The 14712-nt window shown below is 54.6% G+C and overlaps 1 protein-coding gene across 1 annotated transcript; it reads right to left on the bottom strand.

Annotated features, from left to right (window-relative positions):
- Positions 1 to 7532: 7532 nt before the first annotated feature.
- On the bottom strand, positions 7533 to 12320 carry NCLIV_017200 (putative KH domain-containing protein; the record flags this gene model as incomplete). The annotated part of the gene is made up of 2 exons (XM_003881912.1): positions 7533 to 7976; positions 9543 to 12320. The coding sequence occupies 2 exons, from the start codon at positions 12318 to 12320 to the stop codon at positions 7533 to 7535; spliced, it is 3222 nt and encodes a 1073-aa protein (XP_003881961.1).
- Between the last annotated feature and the right edge of the window lie 2392 nt (positions 12321 to 14712).

Raw genomic sequence — 14712 nt, 5'->3', positions numbered from 1 at the left:
GTGCATCAACTTGCACAAAACGCATGTGGCGACTAAACGAAGCATCGCGAAAGGAAACAACACAGAGGAGAAACGGACCAATACTAGACCGACTGGGCGCGGGGCATGCGGCAGCCTGCATCAGAAATACATGCCGACGCTCAACACGGCGCCAACAGGAGAGGAGGAAACGGAAGGAAGACGATGCGAGCCACGAATTGGACCACTTTTGATGTGGTTGCGCCAATGCCATCCTGTAGGAGCGGAAACGAAGAAGAAAAGAAGACAAAGAGGGAACAAAATCTACAGGTCGAAGAGGGACAAGAAGAAGACCAAGGGAGGCCACGTATACTCATATATCATTGTTGCTCTGTTTAGATATATATATATATATATGGGTATTACGAAGAAGAGTTTGAGTGCAAACCCTCTCCCCCCCCCCCCTGTTCAGGCACATACGTGGAGTATGTCAAAGGCACCGAAAATGCCGTGCTGTCGCCTCTGTCGCTCCACCTGAAAACGGTGGCGTGCCTTCTCCACGAAAGAGAAACACCGGGGGCGTTTTTTTCCGTTTTCCGTTATTGATCATGCTTGTTGCACGATGAATACCGCGAAGCGGGGAACCATACATTTGAGCGTGTCCGTCGTGCCCAGTGCTTTTTATCTAACAGGTATTTGAGACTTCCCCTCGTAGCCGGCCCATTTAGGGCATCCCGACTTGCCTGCACCAAAGTGACCATCATAGATGTGTACCACTATTTCAGAGAGCAAATATGCCCGGATGCGGGAAAGTGTGTTCGTGTACAAACGGAGGTTGACGCGGCTGTCTCTGCTCTCCAACAAAAAGTCGCACCGGCAGTGTGGACGTGCATGGTAAAAAGCAGAATTTCCACTACCGGGCATTCTCAAGTCTAGATCGTTGAGACGGAGCCAGAACCTTTAACGGTGGCAAGACACGCAGGCAAAAGAGCAGGAGACGTTCCATTCTAAACAAAAGCGAACCACGAACTGTCCATCAGCACCCGGGTCACGGCGAGCACGCGAAACAACTAAATACCTCCAGAAACGGTCACCGTTGAGTCTCCAGCAGCTGTCTCTGTCTCTTCTTATCCGGCACACGGAACTCGGTCGTGACGACGAAGCATGCTGTGAAACGTCCATTATTAAAGAAGTCTTGTGTCGGTGTCTGCAGTCTGATAGCCGATGTGTGGACACTCGACTTCTCTCTGTTTTAGGTTTCATGCAGGCAGCCAAGCGCCGGCAGAAGGCTGAGGACGCCACACAAAAACGGAACTGTTTTTATCGACTGGGAGGCAATGGTCGGTCTTCGCTTCCTGCGGGACCGATCCGGAAGAGACAAAAGAACGCATTCCCTTGAAGACCACCCTGGATGTTCAAGACGCGAGCAGTGGTTCTGAAAAGTGTACACGTGACGGGTTCCATGCTGGTCTGGATGTCGGCTAGGAGCGTAAGTATTGTGCGCGTCGGTGTCCTCATTTGCCTGACGTCAGGAGCCCCACTGTGTTCGGGGGTGATGTGGTCGCTGGGTACGATTCTTCATCTGCAATTCGGTGTGGTAGTAGGGTGGGCCTCCTACAAATGTGAGGGTGGTTTTTGTGGCAAGACAACTGCAATACCAGTACGTACAGTAGCAGCAGCAGCTCCTTCCCGAACCGAGGAAAATAAAGTGGTTGTGCTACAGATTCTCAGACCCGTGCTCCGGTTGTTCTGGGCACCCCTCGACCTTGTTAAAGGCTGTTTCGTGTTGCTTGTCCGCACGCGTCACCTTCAAGATGACACCCAAGAGGGCCACGTATCGGACATGCAACGATTGTGACACTGTCTCTGCTCTCGTCGCTCTGACAGATTTCTGATCTGCCCCTTTCCGTTTCTGTTCACATCAACCGTGTGCTTCCAGACCGTCAGCAGCTGATACATCGAGTTATGTCAACTTTCCTGTGAAGCCGTTTACAGTCGCTTGTCTTTGTAAGACTTCGAACAGGATAGATCCGTGTCTACTGAGCGTAAGAACGCGAGTCACTTCGAATTATCATAAAGCTTCAACAACGGACCCCAGGCATAAGCTACAATGTCTAGCGATGTACGGGTGCATCCCCGAAACACTTAATCTTGGTTGTACCCCGCCCTTGCCACACGAGCACACGATGGCTGAAGGGAAACACAGTCAATATACGCAAGGAAACAAAGGGGACGAACAACATGACTGAAAATGTCGAGGTGGTCTCTGTGCCCGCCCACCTGGCATTGGCACAACTGAAGGCACCATGATCGACGCCCGATTGTAAGTTTGCTCGGCCCAGTTCCCCTTCTCTTACCCATCGACATCGCTTGACGTAAACAGTGAGTGCGTCGTGAATCTTCGGCAGATAGGCGCAAGCAACCGTGAGTAAGCAGTGCGCACTGCTGCTGCTCTGCTCCTCGTCTGCGCGTGCTCTCGAGTAACCCCTAAGGTCTCCCTCGCGGTGCCCAACTGCAGAGCCGCTGCACGGGATCCACAGTTTTCTACGGGTTGTGTAAAACGACACAAAAAGTGCCTTCAAGGGTTCCGTGGTCTCTTGTGTAGCTGTTCTGTCCGATCGTTGCGTTACGTGGTTGAACATCGCGCCAGGGAAATGTGCTCGAGGGGCGCTCGTTATCGGTCTCGATTTTCAGAAGGCGCCACCCGTACGTCCTCCATCACTTTGGTTTTTTCCCGGTCGTTTGATAAGGTAGCCCCCTGCCACCTCTCCACTATCGAGAAGGTTTGCATGCAAACGCGATCCGCATCTGCCAAATAGACGGGCAGAAGCGATTGTTGTTTAAACCGGTCTAGCCGAGTCATCTCATCCTCGTGTCCCCCGGGCCATAACCCCGGCGTCCGACAAAAGACAAAACGTCTGGCCTAAAGAAGAGACAAAACAAAGAGCGTCTCCTGTTCGTCGCTTTTTCGGAATTAAAGGAGCCGCAGCGGCGTGCATCCGCGTGCGAACGCGAAAGGGAGGGAAGGCAAGGCACGTGCTTATTCGCATGCATAACAGACGAACTGAGTCTTTCTTCTCCCCTTCATCGATCCCTAGGCAGCGCAACTGTCCTTGCATAGTATCACAACCTGAAGAGTGTGCCTCTCAGTTGTCCTCTGTACACACGAAGTGCGTCAAGGTCGTCTTCCATACACGCATTGGCCACCTGTAGAAACCCACACAGTTCCCATTTCACACTGTCGACCGACGTGCAGGGAACCCTTCGCCGCAGCATCAAGCCAATCGGCTGAAGAAACAACGAGAAAACAGACTCCGGCTTCTTCGGGCTACAAGGATTCAGAGAGACAGACATATCAGTAGTCCGCTTGAGCGGCGCACGAGGCTTGCGTACGCCTCTGGTGGCTTCGATGTGCGGGAACAGGGGAGAAAAAGCGCAGCGATGTCGAGATTCGACAAAGCAGAAACTAGTTGAAATGACACTTCAACTTACACTCTGAGCAGACCAAGTCAGCAATCGGTCTGGACAGAGCGTATCGTTCCAACGCTAGAAACGGGAACGGTGTTCTCATCTCAGCCCTGGCGGCCATGCCGCCTAACCACGAAAGCAATATTTTGAGTCGAGGACCGAATTTTTTCAGAGTCAAAAGCCCTACTTCTCTTGGCTCCTGGAAAATCTCTAAAAATCTAGCAACAAGCTACAAACGTGTAGATCTCTACAGCGTCTGTCTGCAAAGGGGAGGTACGTACACGGGCCAAGAAGGCACACAAAACACCGGTCAGCTGACCTACGCATGCTTTTTGAACTTGTGAAAACAATGGTCGGCTGCGATCAGGACAGCCTCTAGTTGTTGAGGCTCAAGCGGAGAAACGCATACGTGACGGGCAGAAGAATGACTGGGAGGACACGGAGGCGGAAAACAACGACTACACAGACACCAGACCACACATGTAGAGCAGCTCTTGCAGCCAAGAGCCGGGTATACCGTAAGTCATCTTCTCGAGGAGACGGGCGAAAATTGCATTCTGACAGATAAAAGGGAAATTGACAACACACAAAGAGCGCGACTAATTCCAAAGAACCCGGCGTCGAGTCAGTCACTCTCGGGCCTAGAAATAAGCGAACTAAACGATCCACTATCGCTGGAATTACCGCTGTATCTCCCCCTCGGCTCCTCCACAATCGTTGGGCTTCTCATCTCTCCCCCCTCTCCCCATGGGACATCAAACCGCCTACCTGCCTACAAAAACTGCCTCATGATGGTGCGCCTTTCGCACAAATCAAAAAGTATAAATACCTGCGTATGACAGAAAGCGACCAGGAACAGGACTGACTGAGAAGCTACGAGATGCGGAGAGACAAATGGGGTCCCCTGATTCGGGCCTCTTCCTGTTCTGTTTCGCGCGGTGAATGGCCAAAACACTGAAACTTTGTTTTGCACACCGACAGAACACACCACAACGCGTCCCTCTCATCTGCTCCATTTCCCTCTCTCGTGTCGCGTAGTTATCTTGATTGCGTCTCTCAGAGGTCTCACAAACAGGATAAATAGAAGAGGCGAAGTGCGAGAAAGGACCTTAACAAGCGACCAGAAGAAAATATGAGGGGGGGTGACAAGCTGAAGAGAGAATGACACATCTCCGCGCCTCGCCTTCTCTGACCTCGGGTATCTACACAGTGAAAAACATCCCACGCACTAGCTCACCCACAACGATCATGGTGATTTTCAAAAACCCTGAGGTGCATATGCATGCATACACACATACGTATATACAACGTGTATGTATAAATATGTAGAGAGAATGAAGACAATGAATGTTGGGCCTTGCTGTGGTAGGAAGGCCTGATCGCGAAGAGGCAGGCAAACAGGGACTGACGGAGGATGTCGGCTGTCCGCAACATTCTTTCCTCGCACTATCCCTGTCTCTCCTTTCTAGTAACGACAAGTGGTAGAAAACTATCGATGTAGACATGCACGAGAAACCTAACAAAGACTGGGGCAACTCTGATGATGAGGACAAGAGAGGAGAGATGCGCCGGCACAAGCAAAGCGAAAGAGGACACACGCCTTTTCCAAAGGAGACGAACGCAAACGTCGTCTCTGTCCCCACACGCGACTGAAATCCGAACTCTCAAGAAAAAGAAGCAGGCGCAACACAGAAGAGAGGCACTGAGAAAGAAACGGGACACAGCGACCCGGGGCAAGCGGTGAAACAGGGAAGACCGAACAGAAGACAGGAAGAGACGAGAGGAAAGAGGACAGGAGACGCCAGAGAAGCGCATACACTCAAGGCAGAGAAGCTGAAAAGAGGCTGAAGAAAAGGGAGACAGGAACCTCTGCCGAGTATAGAGAGCGATACCATCGCAAGCAGCGCAAGATGAATCCGGCTGGGAGTTGAAGCGACAACTTACTATCCAACATCCATGTCACTGATCTGGTGACAGAACTGCGGCCCAAAATACCGCACCAGATCTCACTCAGTCTTTCGGTCGCTGAAACGCGACAGCAAACGCTGAGGGCATACCTGGCTGCGCTAACGCTGAAGCCTGAGTGTCAACTTTGCAATATGTGCTATGCATGCAAGGCTTTCTTCGCATCTGATGCGAAGTCGAGACATATTCGCATGGCAGTCTCCATTCTAAGCATGGCTGAGAGTACCTGATGAGAACCTTCGCCCCTCTTTTCTCGCGTGCGCAGGGATACACATACAGACTTACAGATGCACGCAGTTTAACAGTTTTCCTTATCTTCCCCTTTCATCTCTATATTCCAAACACAAAATGACACAAATCAGCATCCTGCGCCTATCCGAATCACTAGCAGCTAAAGATACATTCCGCGCGTAAGCTAACGAATTATCCAGTTTTCTGTCTTGTGTATTCACCTTGGATCTGTGAAGAAAAACAAAAGTCAAGGACAACCAGGAATTGATAACGCACAAAGAGAACCGCTGTACCCACTCCGCCCTTCTTCCTCGTGTTCTGCGTCTCCCTCGTTCTCTCCGTCCAGAGAGAAGGCGAGGAGACAGAAGAGACAAACGTCACATGTTTATACCCCTACTGGCTCGGAAGGATGATGGTAACCACAACATGGATGGTGCCCCAAGACCCCAGGATGATCTGCCTGACGAATTTTTGTCGAATTCGAAAGAGACAAGCAGCAACAGTTCCACAAGGCAAGACACACACGCGCAACAGCTAGCCCCGAACAAGCGACAAAAGCAAAAGAGACACGCCCCGAGTGCCTGCCACATCAAAGAAAAAATGCAGAGCGGCCTCTTCCCTTCACACTCACTCTCCAACCCTTTGCAGAAAGGGACAGAGACACCTCGGTGGCCGGGAAAAAACAACACGAAGACGACCTCACGCTACCTCATGCCCGTATTGCCTGATACGCCTATCGGCGCATGCATACAGGCGAAAGCACACACATTTTCAACCGCAAAACAAAACCACTCAGCAAACATACGCCCACAAGCCCCCCCCACCCCATGCACCTCTATCCTCGTGCAAACAACCCTTCTCGCAGGAAAAAAGAGACAGAGAACCCCCACCGTCATTCCGTCAGCCGTTCCGGCCCCAGGACTCGCCACACAGAACGAAGGAGAGAACCACGTAGACTGGAATCCCTGACCTCGACGCGGAGACACAGACACGGATCTCCTCTCCACATCCGCAACATCTTTGTAGAGCCGCAAAATCGTGGCCTCTTGACTGAACGTTCACAGATGATTTGTGCCTTCGGCGACACTCCCAGACCCAGAGACATACACAGGCGAGAGACTCACGGGCGGCATGTGTCATAAAAGAAACACAAACGGAAACAGCACGATACAGAGCGAACAGTATGGAGAAGGACACGGGATACAAGCACCGAGAAGAAAGACGCTCGCGTCAACTACCTCAACCTGCACGGAAATGTGAACGGGGAAGGAGTCCCCTCACAAACGCCGCACTGACACACATCACACGCGAGCAACCGATACCTGTGAACCCCGTCTCTCCCTGTAGGGCCGGAGACAAAAGAGCGTCAGAGGGTATACGCCGCTTGCCACCAAAAAACACAGAATGCCAAACACGGCAGATAAAAAATGCTCAACATCCCCCCGCATATATATCCTTGAATACATATGGATATACACCCACAGACTTACATGCACACATACACACACATAGTGATGCATATATATATATATATAGTGGTAGGTTATTCCACTCGTTACAAGTTGCCACGTGCTTCTCTTCCTGTTGCAGTCTGTCGTCCTTGTTCATTTTTATCTCTCCTTCACCTTCCACTTGTATTTCCTCTGTTTGCGCAATTTCAACGCATATGAGCAAGGGAAGCATTTGAATCTCCCCATCGCTTCTCTCTCCCTCTACGCTTCCACTTCTGTGCCTCTTCTTCTTTTTTACTTCCTCCTCTTGTGTGCCTCCTCGTCTTTCCTCCTCCTCTGTACATCCTTTTCTGCTTTGCTTTCTCCTCTTGTGTGCTCCCTCCTCGTTTGTTTCTGAACCATCGCTTCGTCTTCGCCGTTCGTTTCCTCTTTCACGAGAGTTCCTCTGCCCCTGCAGAATTAGAATTTTTCATCCATGAGGCCGGCGAGAGAAGGATCTTCCTCCAGATCGCCGTCGTCCAAGGCATTTGCATACCCAGGCGCGACACTCCGAAGCGCCTCAGCTGCAGTCGCTGCACGATTGAGAGAGGCGTCGAGAATTTTCTGTCTCAGCTCCTGCCGTGACAGACCAGAAGAGACAGGAGGCTCAGGCGGGAGAGGAACTGCAGGTCCGTCGGCGGGCAGGATTCCCGGCGGCACCCCAGGAGGAGGAGGCGGGAAGGGAAACAAGCTTTGTCCTGGAAGCGACGGTTTGAGGCCGCCGCCAGAGGCGGGCACGAAAGAAATCCCAGCAGAGTAGTCAGGGCCTGCCGCGATGTCATGTCGCGTCTGGCCCATCGGCCCAAGAGGCCCCCGGAAGTCGTAGGTTTCTGGAGCCGTTTCTCCCGCTGCAAGAACTGCTGCCTGAGGCACAGACAGAGGACACCGGGCACAGACAGAGGGGGGGAAACCAGCGAAACGTGGGGAGAGATCGAAGAGAAAAAACGCAGTCGAAACGACACACATTCACGACGGCGAGAGCGAACGAAAGTCTGGCAAAATCAAGACTCAGAAAGCCATACGCCCTTATAGACTTCCCCACAGACACCCCCGCATGCAATCAAACTGACGAGAGCGCGGTGACGGGATTTGCACGACCCACAGGGCTGTCATTCAGATGAGTTGCTGATCGCCACACGCACGAGGTGAAACGAGAAAAACGTGTGAACTACCAAACGCCGCGCATGCATTTTCCCATGAGTGGTGATCCGTGCGATACAAAGGTATAGGACCTAGCAAAACGTATCCAGAATCTGGCAGATCCACAGCGTATACTTCTCGAGCGTCCTTTGCCTGCGTCGCCAGTCCCTTCCGCCACGGGAAGAGCCGCTGCGTTTCAGTATTTGCTTTGTCTGTCTTTCCAGTTGGATCGCCTCTCTGGTTTCGCCGACAGCTCTGTCTCTTGTGAAGACTGCATTGGCACTCTTCCCCCCTCCTCGTGTTGTCCTGTTAGTTGCCTCGGGTTTGTCTTTCCCTCTTAAGCGTTTCTTCCTGTCACTGCCAAAGCAGATCGAAACACGGATGTGGAACCCCCGTTCGATGGAGAGAGAACCCAAGGCAACGCGACGGCACGCCAGCCTTGCATATGCTTAGCCGACGCGTCCGAGACGGTGGGTACCGAAGCAAGGAAGGGAAACATGTCAGAAAGAAGGAAAGCAGGGGAATTCCACGGTCCCGCGGGGGGGCGGGGGGGGGGGGGGGGGCGGCGTGTGCGTCCTCACACGGGCCACAAGGGAAACGGGCAGCAGGGAGCAACGCGGTGTGTGAGGCGATCGCTTCCCAGGTCCTCCACAAAAGAAAGGCCACAGAGCCGCGCAATAAAGAGAAGTATCTCCATGCAGTGACCTTTGCTCCCTCTAAGCGACGGCACGCAACAAGCAAATTTCATAAAGAAAGGCCACTCTCGAGACGTTTCACCCAAACACACTAGCAAGCGTGTACACGCAGGCTATTTCTGTAGAATACGGTTGCGGGCGCCGAAGCCTAAATACGCATGCAGACATGTAGACGCAGAAACCGCTCGTCGCAGCCCGAGATTCCTACGTGTCGCCGTGGCGAATGAATGAAAAAAAGACGAGGATGGATAACACGTTGCCCCGGCAGCATAGAGCGGTGCATACAGCGTCATTCACCTACGCAGTCCCACGCGTCGAGACGGACAGATAGATCCGTAGGCATTCTGCCGCCAGCAGACGTGCCCAAATATGCACGCGGGCGCATTTGTGCAAAGATATCACCGAGTGTGTGGGCACCATCGAGCTCGAGCGCCAGAAAAGTCCGAAATGTGCGGGGAAATCGTACCCCTCCGACGAGGGGAGCGGCTACAAGTAATACAAGTCCTGGCTGGTATGCGAAGAAAAAATAAGGCAAACGCGGGGGCGCCTGCGACTTTCTGCAAGTGCCTCGCTGTGCCACGGCCCGGCGACTCACCCGTTGCATTTCCTGCAGTTTCCTGAGAGCGGCTTCAGCAGCTTCGTCTCCTCCAACTTTGCTGATGACTGCGTTGACACCCTCCATGACGGCGCCGATGACATTCGCAGAGAGGCGTTCTTCCTCGAGTTTTCGCTGCTGTTCAAGTGCCTCCGGCGGATAAACGACTTCGAGGAGGGCTCGGACGGCGGGGTCGAACTGGATGAGACCGCAGACGGTGATGAGGGCTGTATGTACACCTTGTGGCATACCAAAGATGGTCACGAGTCGTTCGGACGTCATGATGCCTTTCTTTGAAATTTCGACGCGCGTCATAGTTCCATCTCGAATTTCGCGGATTTTCAGGCCGCCGTGGCCTACAATGGCGGAGCAGCACGTTTGCGGGATAATCACTTTCCCGTACATTTGGTCGTAGGACAGGTTCGGATGGACTTCCTTGCACTTTTCAATGACGGCGATCGTGGCAGCATTCATGGCGTCGCCGGAGCCAGCCATCATGAGGATGCGGTCGCCTTGGCAGCCCGGGAAGACGTTCTCGGGGTCCGCGAATTTCATGTTGCACTTGGTTTGCTCGGAGAGCTGCTGGATGTTTGCGCTGTTTTCCCCGATCAGCGCATTCGCTAGGCCGTTGTCGATGAGCAGCTTCATGAAGCAAGTCCCCTCTAAAGTGACCTCGCGGGTGTCCGGCAGAGGCGGCTGGCGGCAGGCTTCTTCGTTCATGCCGTCCCGGTGAACGACGTTCTCGACCCAGTCCGGCATCTCCAGCTTCCGCCCTGTGCCGTAGCACTGGTGGACGTGCGACGCGTGGTTCGTGTCTGCATGCATGAAGGGCATCATGGCCTTGGTCACGCTCACGACGGAGTCGAAACTCCCCGTGACCGCAATCACGCGCTCGAACCGGTCAACGTTGGGCACGTTGTCCCGCGTATTGATTTGGATCCGCGTGTTGCTCAGCGTCCGCAGCTGCTTCACGCGGTGGCCTCCCGTGCCGATAATCAGCGAAGCGGCGCTATTTGACGCACACATCCGCCACGTCACCTGAGACGGTTGCCCCGCCATGATGCAGGCCGCGTAAACCTGCTCCAAAACAGCCAGCGTCGCTTTGTCCACTTCGGGCGGCTCGCCAGACAGCACAAGGACGCGCTCGAGAATGCCGGGACTCTCCGGATCCATGATCTTCGCCGCCACCTTGAAGGTCGCTTCAATCAGGCGCAGCGGGCACGAGTGGTTCGGCTCCTTCGTCGTCGTCCCCAGGAGCAGCGTCGTGACTAGATCGGATATCACGATTTTCGCGTACGCCGGTCCGCGCATCTGCGGCGTGGTCGGGTCGAGAATCCCGCGCAAATTGGTGATCTTCACGAGCTCGTCCTGCACGCTGACGCCCTGGAGCGCCCGCTGAAACTGGAGGCCAGGGACCGTGGCACTCGGCATCGACGGCTCGCGCAACACAACTCGAGGAATGGTCGGGAGCGGCGAGGGCGACCGTTTCCGCCTTCGTCTTTCCTGCGTGTACTCCACGTACTGGATATTCATGTAGTCCCGCAAGTCTGGAAAACTTTGCAGCGCTGACGCCAGGACTTTGACGCCGCCCTGGACGCTCTCAACCGAGCCCTGGAGCGTGATCCAGCGTTCGCGGCCGTGCGCCTTCTTCATGTCTCGCCGCGACGAGATCTTGACGCGGGCGCCGCACACTTTCCGCAGATCCGCAAGCGCGGTCTTCTTCCGAGACTTGCCTCGATCCGCCGTGGCCACGCGCACCGCGCCCATGGCGGAGTCTGGAACTAGGAAGGTGATTTCTGCCCCGCGCTTCGAGTCGGACGCGTCCGCAGTCTTCGCCACCCAGCCTTGGAGGGCGGCGACGCACGGCCCCAGTTCGGCTCCATAGACGAGGAGAAAGCGACGCTCGGTTTGCGGGTACAGGTCGGCGACCGCCGACAGTTTCAGCTTGCACCCGTGCGTCTTTGCGAGATTCAGCACGCCTCGGTTGTCGATGCCGAGAACGACCGGAGGGTCGCGTGCGCGGGGCAAAATCTTCACGAAGCACGGGCCCTGCAGGTCCGCAGGGAACGGATCGTTTTCGGAGTTCCGCGTCGGGTCCGACGTGTTTTTGACTACACGACGGGGGGAAGCGCTGCGGCTGCTCGATTCGCGGCTTTCAGAACCGGACAGAGACCGGCGGCGCCTTCCGCTGTGGTGGCGATGCTTTTTCGCTCTTCGGTCGCGACTGGAGTGTCTGTGCTTGGACGACTTCCTTTCCTGCGACCTCTCGCGGGACTTGTTGATCGACGCGTGCGAATCCGCAGAACAAGCAGAGTGGTGACGACGCGACGTCTCGTTCTTGTGCGACGCTTCTCGCTCCTTCGTCTCTTCCCTTTTTCTTTTGTCGCGTCGGTGGCGAGGACTCGACCGATCCTTGCTCCGTGAACGACCTGTCGATTCACGGTCGCTCTCCTCGGACTCGTCACGGCGGCTCTTCTTCCTCTCCTTTTCCTTATCGTCCCGACGGTCCTTCTCGCCATCGCGACTGCCGTCTCGACCGGCATTCCCGCGATCCCCTCTGTCGCTGCCCCGGCCTCTGCCGCGTTCTCTCTCTTTGTCTGTGTCCCTCCGTCGGTCTTTGCCGTCTCCGCCCTCGCGTTCTCTGTTGTCCTTCTCCCGCTCCTTCGCCTCCTCTCGTCCCTTCGCCGTTCTCACTCTCCCCTGACCCGCCTCGCCTTGCCGACTCTCGGGAAGCAGAGGCTGAGGCGGAGGAGGGCCTCGAGTCGACCAGGGCCCCATCTTCAGCAAAGACTCGTGGACAACTGAGGAAATCTGACTGGAGGTGCCCAGCGCTGAGTCGGAAGGCTCCAGTCTCGGGGGTTCCCGCGGCCAACGAGAAGACAGGAATGCAGACTGCGGCGCTGCTCCGTCCTCGAGAGCGTAGGGAAATCGCGACCGTGCAAATGCACAGACACCGGGAAAGACAGGCGAGGACGGAGAAGCCGGCGAAGAAGCGGGTACGAACGGAGCAGACGAGGGAAGCGCAGGCGTACTGCGAGCAAGCGATCCTTCATCTGGAGTTTCGCCGTCAAGGGGAAGAGAAGTTCTGCAGACGCTCCGCGTCGAAGGGTTCTTCTCCGTTCTGACATGCCCAGGCGGGACAATTCCCCTGGTGTCGTCGAGCGCACCTCCCACGGCACCCACGGCCGCAGAGCCACACTTCCCGGAGTGCAGCACAGGAAGTGCGTGAACTGCCGACACCGCAGACTCCCTCGGTTGCGAAAAAGGTGAAAGACAAGGGCAGCAAGCGATGCGAAAAGAGGACGGGGCAGAAGTCGAAAAGCAGTCGCGAGCGCGGGGCCAGCATGGCGTGTAGTGTGAAGCGGCGCAAGCAACACTGTGTGTAGACGAACGAGAGAAGTCGCCGGGCGGCGAAACAGCAAGGAGGGTGGCAGCCACTGCCATGCTGAAGGGAACGGATGTCTACGCCGAAAGCAAACAGAAAAATCGAGCCGTCTTGCGAGTCCGCGTCGAACGGTCGGGGACCACACAGGCCGCTTTCTCGTGTGGTTTGTGGCGGGAAACGTGACAAAGCCTCATATGACGGAAAGAGAGAAATACGAGCTCCGAGAAAACTTTGTGTGACCGAATGAGCAACAACCTAAGCAGCAAAACACTGTGCTGGAATCGTTAACAGAAGTGGGCTCCAGAGTTCTTCACCAGGGCGGGAAAACAAAGACAGAGCGCCCCTCGATATTCCCACCGACAAATGATCCACACTGCCTGGCCAAAGAATCAACTGAATATTTCTCAGGGCCAAATGAGTGAAACCGGAACTGAAACGCATCGACGGACCGAAACGGATAGAAGAGTCGGACGGCTGGGCAAAGTGGGCTGCGTCGAAGGGGGAATACGAACAGGGGATACCGCGAAGCACGCTGAAGCCGCTTGAGGAATTGCGGCCAGAAGAATCTAAAGAAAAGCTAGTTTAACAGCCCTAGAAAAGATGAAAGATACACGCGTCATCCGAGGGACCGCGCTAGTCGTTTTGGTGGCCTCCTTTCACGCCGCGCTCGCCTCCACAATAGCTACGTTCGTCTCTGTAGACAGGATATAGCATGCGGAACGGGCCCTGTCTCAAGCGGTCTCCACACTGGAAGTGACTTGCCAAAGCGGCGTCGTCGATGTATTCGTTAACTTGCCCGTGCTGGAAGAGAAAGTCGCTCATTCAGAAAGACAGATTTCAGTTGTGCTCCCCTGTTTGGTGATAAGCAAGAAAGCCCCTTTACGCGGTGATCCGAGGACACGCGGCAATGTTGTGGCGCGGCCAGCAGGTCTTCGCACTTTTCAAGTGTATCACTAGAAAAGGGAACGAGGGCTCGCTTCTCTGTATATAGCAGGTCGTTCAGACTCCTGTTTCTGATGCTACATCAGTGATCCGCTGGTCCCTCTCAGTGAGCGCTTTAACATAATAGGTAGAGGGCGTCAAAACGCTCTTTCGCAACCGCCTCCAGGCGTCCGGCGGTTCATCCCTGTCCACACAGCACGGACAACTCTTCAAGCATTCACGGGCAATGCATCTCTCTTTAAGATGGCTCTCTCAAAGTGTCAACACTCTCCCGATCAAAAACCAAAAGGCATGGGAAAACGTGGACAACAGAGACGCAGTCAGCTCCATCACACTTTCACCGATGATACATGCATTTGGAAAGCCACACGGATCGCCAACGGCGTCACCTGGCGTCCACAGTCTCTTTTATGGTCCGTGCTACCCTTCTTCAGGTGTTCTGTCTGGGAGCAATCGATCTCCACACGAAGTTGATCTTTTCCTCTTGCGGGCCGTGTGCCTATCGCGCCCTAGTATGTTGGCAGGCAAGGGATTAGACAGCCTCGCATTACCATGCGCCGAACTCAAAATGTCGACGGCGACAACCACTTTTCTCGTACTAGCTTCGTTTGGTAGAGGAGAAAGAAGGGGATTCCGAGGCGTTTACAGGTCTTTTCAAAGTGTCTGCTTAGCAGCACGGGATCGAGGGCCCAAATCAACACGGGGCAACGACGGACGAAACCGAGACTGTCACCACGTACAGAATCAGTGTGCACCAACAAACTCAAGGAGCGCCTTACGACGGAAAATGGTGTGGTGGCCTCTGGCATGTGGGGGAAGATACACATAAGCGGAGATCTTCCC

Source organism: Neospora caninum, chromosome VI, assembly GCF_000208865.1.
Source record: "Neospora caninum Liverpool complete genome, chromosome VI".
Taxonomy (NCBI): domain Eukaryota; phylum Apicomplexa; class Conoidasida; order Eucoccidiorida; family Sarcocystidae; genus Neospora; species Neospora caninum.
The sequence above is the reverse complement of the archived record's forward strand: the minus strand, read 5'-3'. Positions and strand labels throughout refer to the sequence as shown.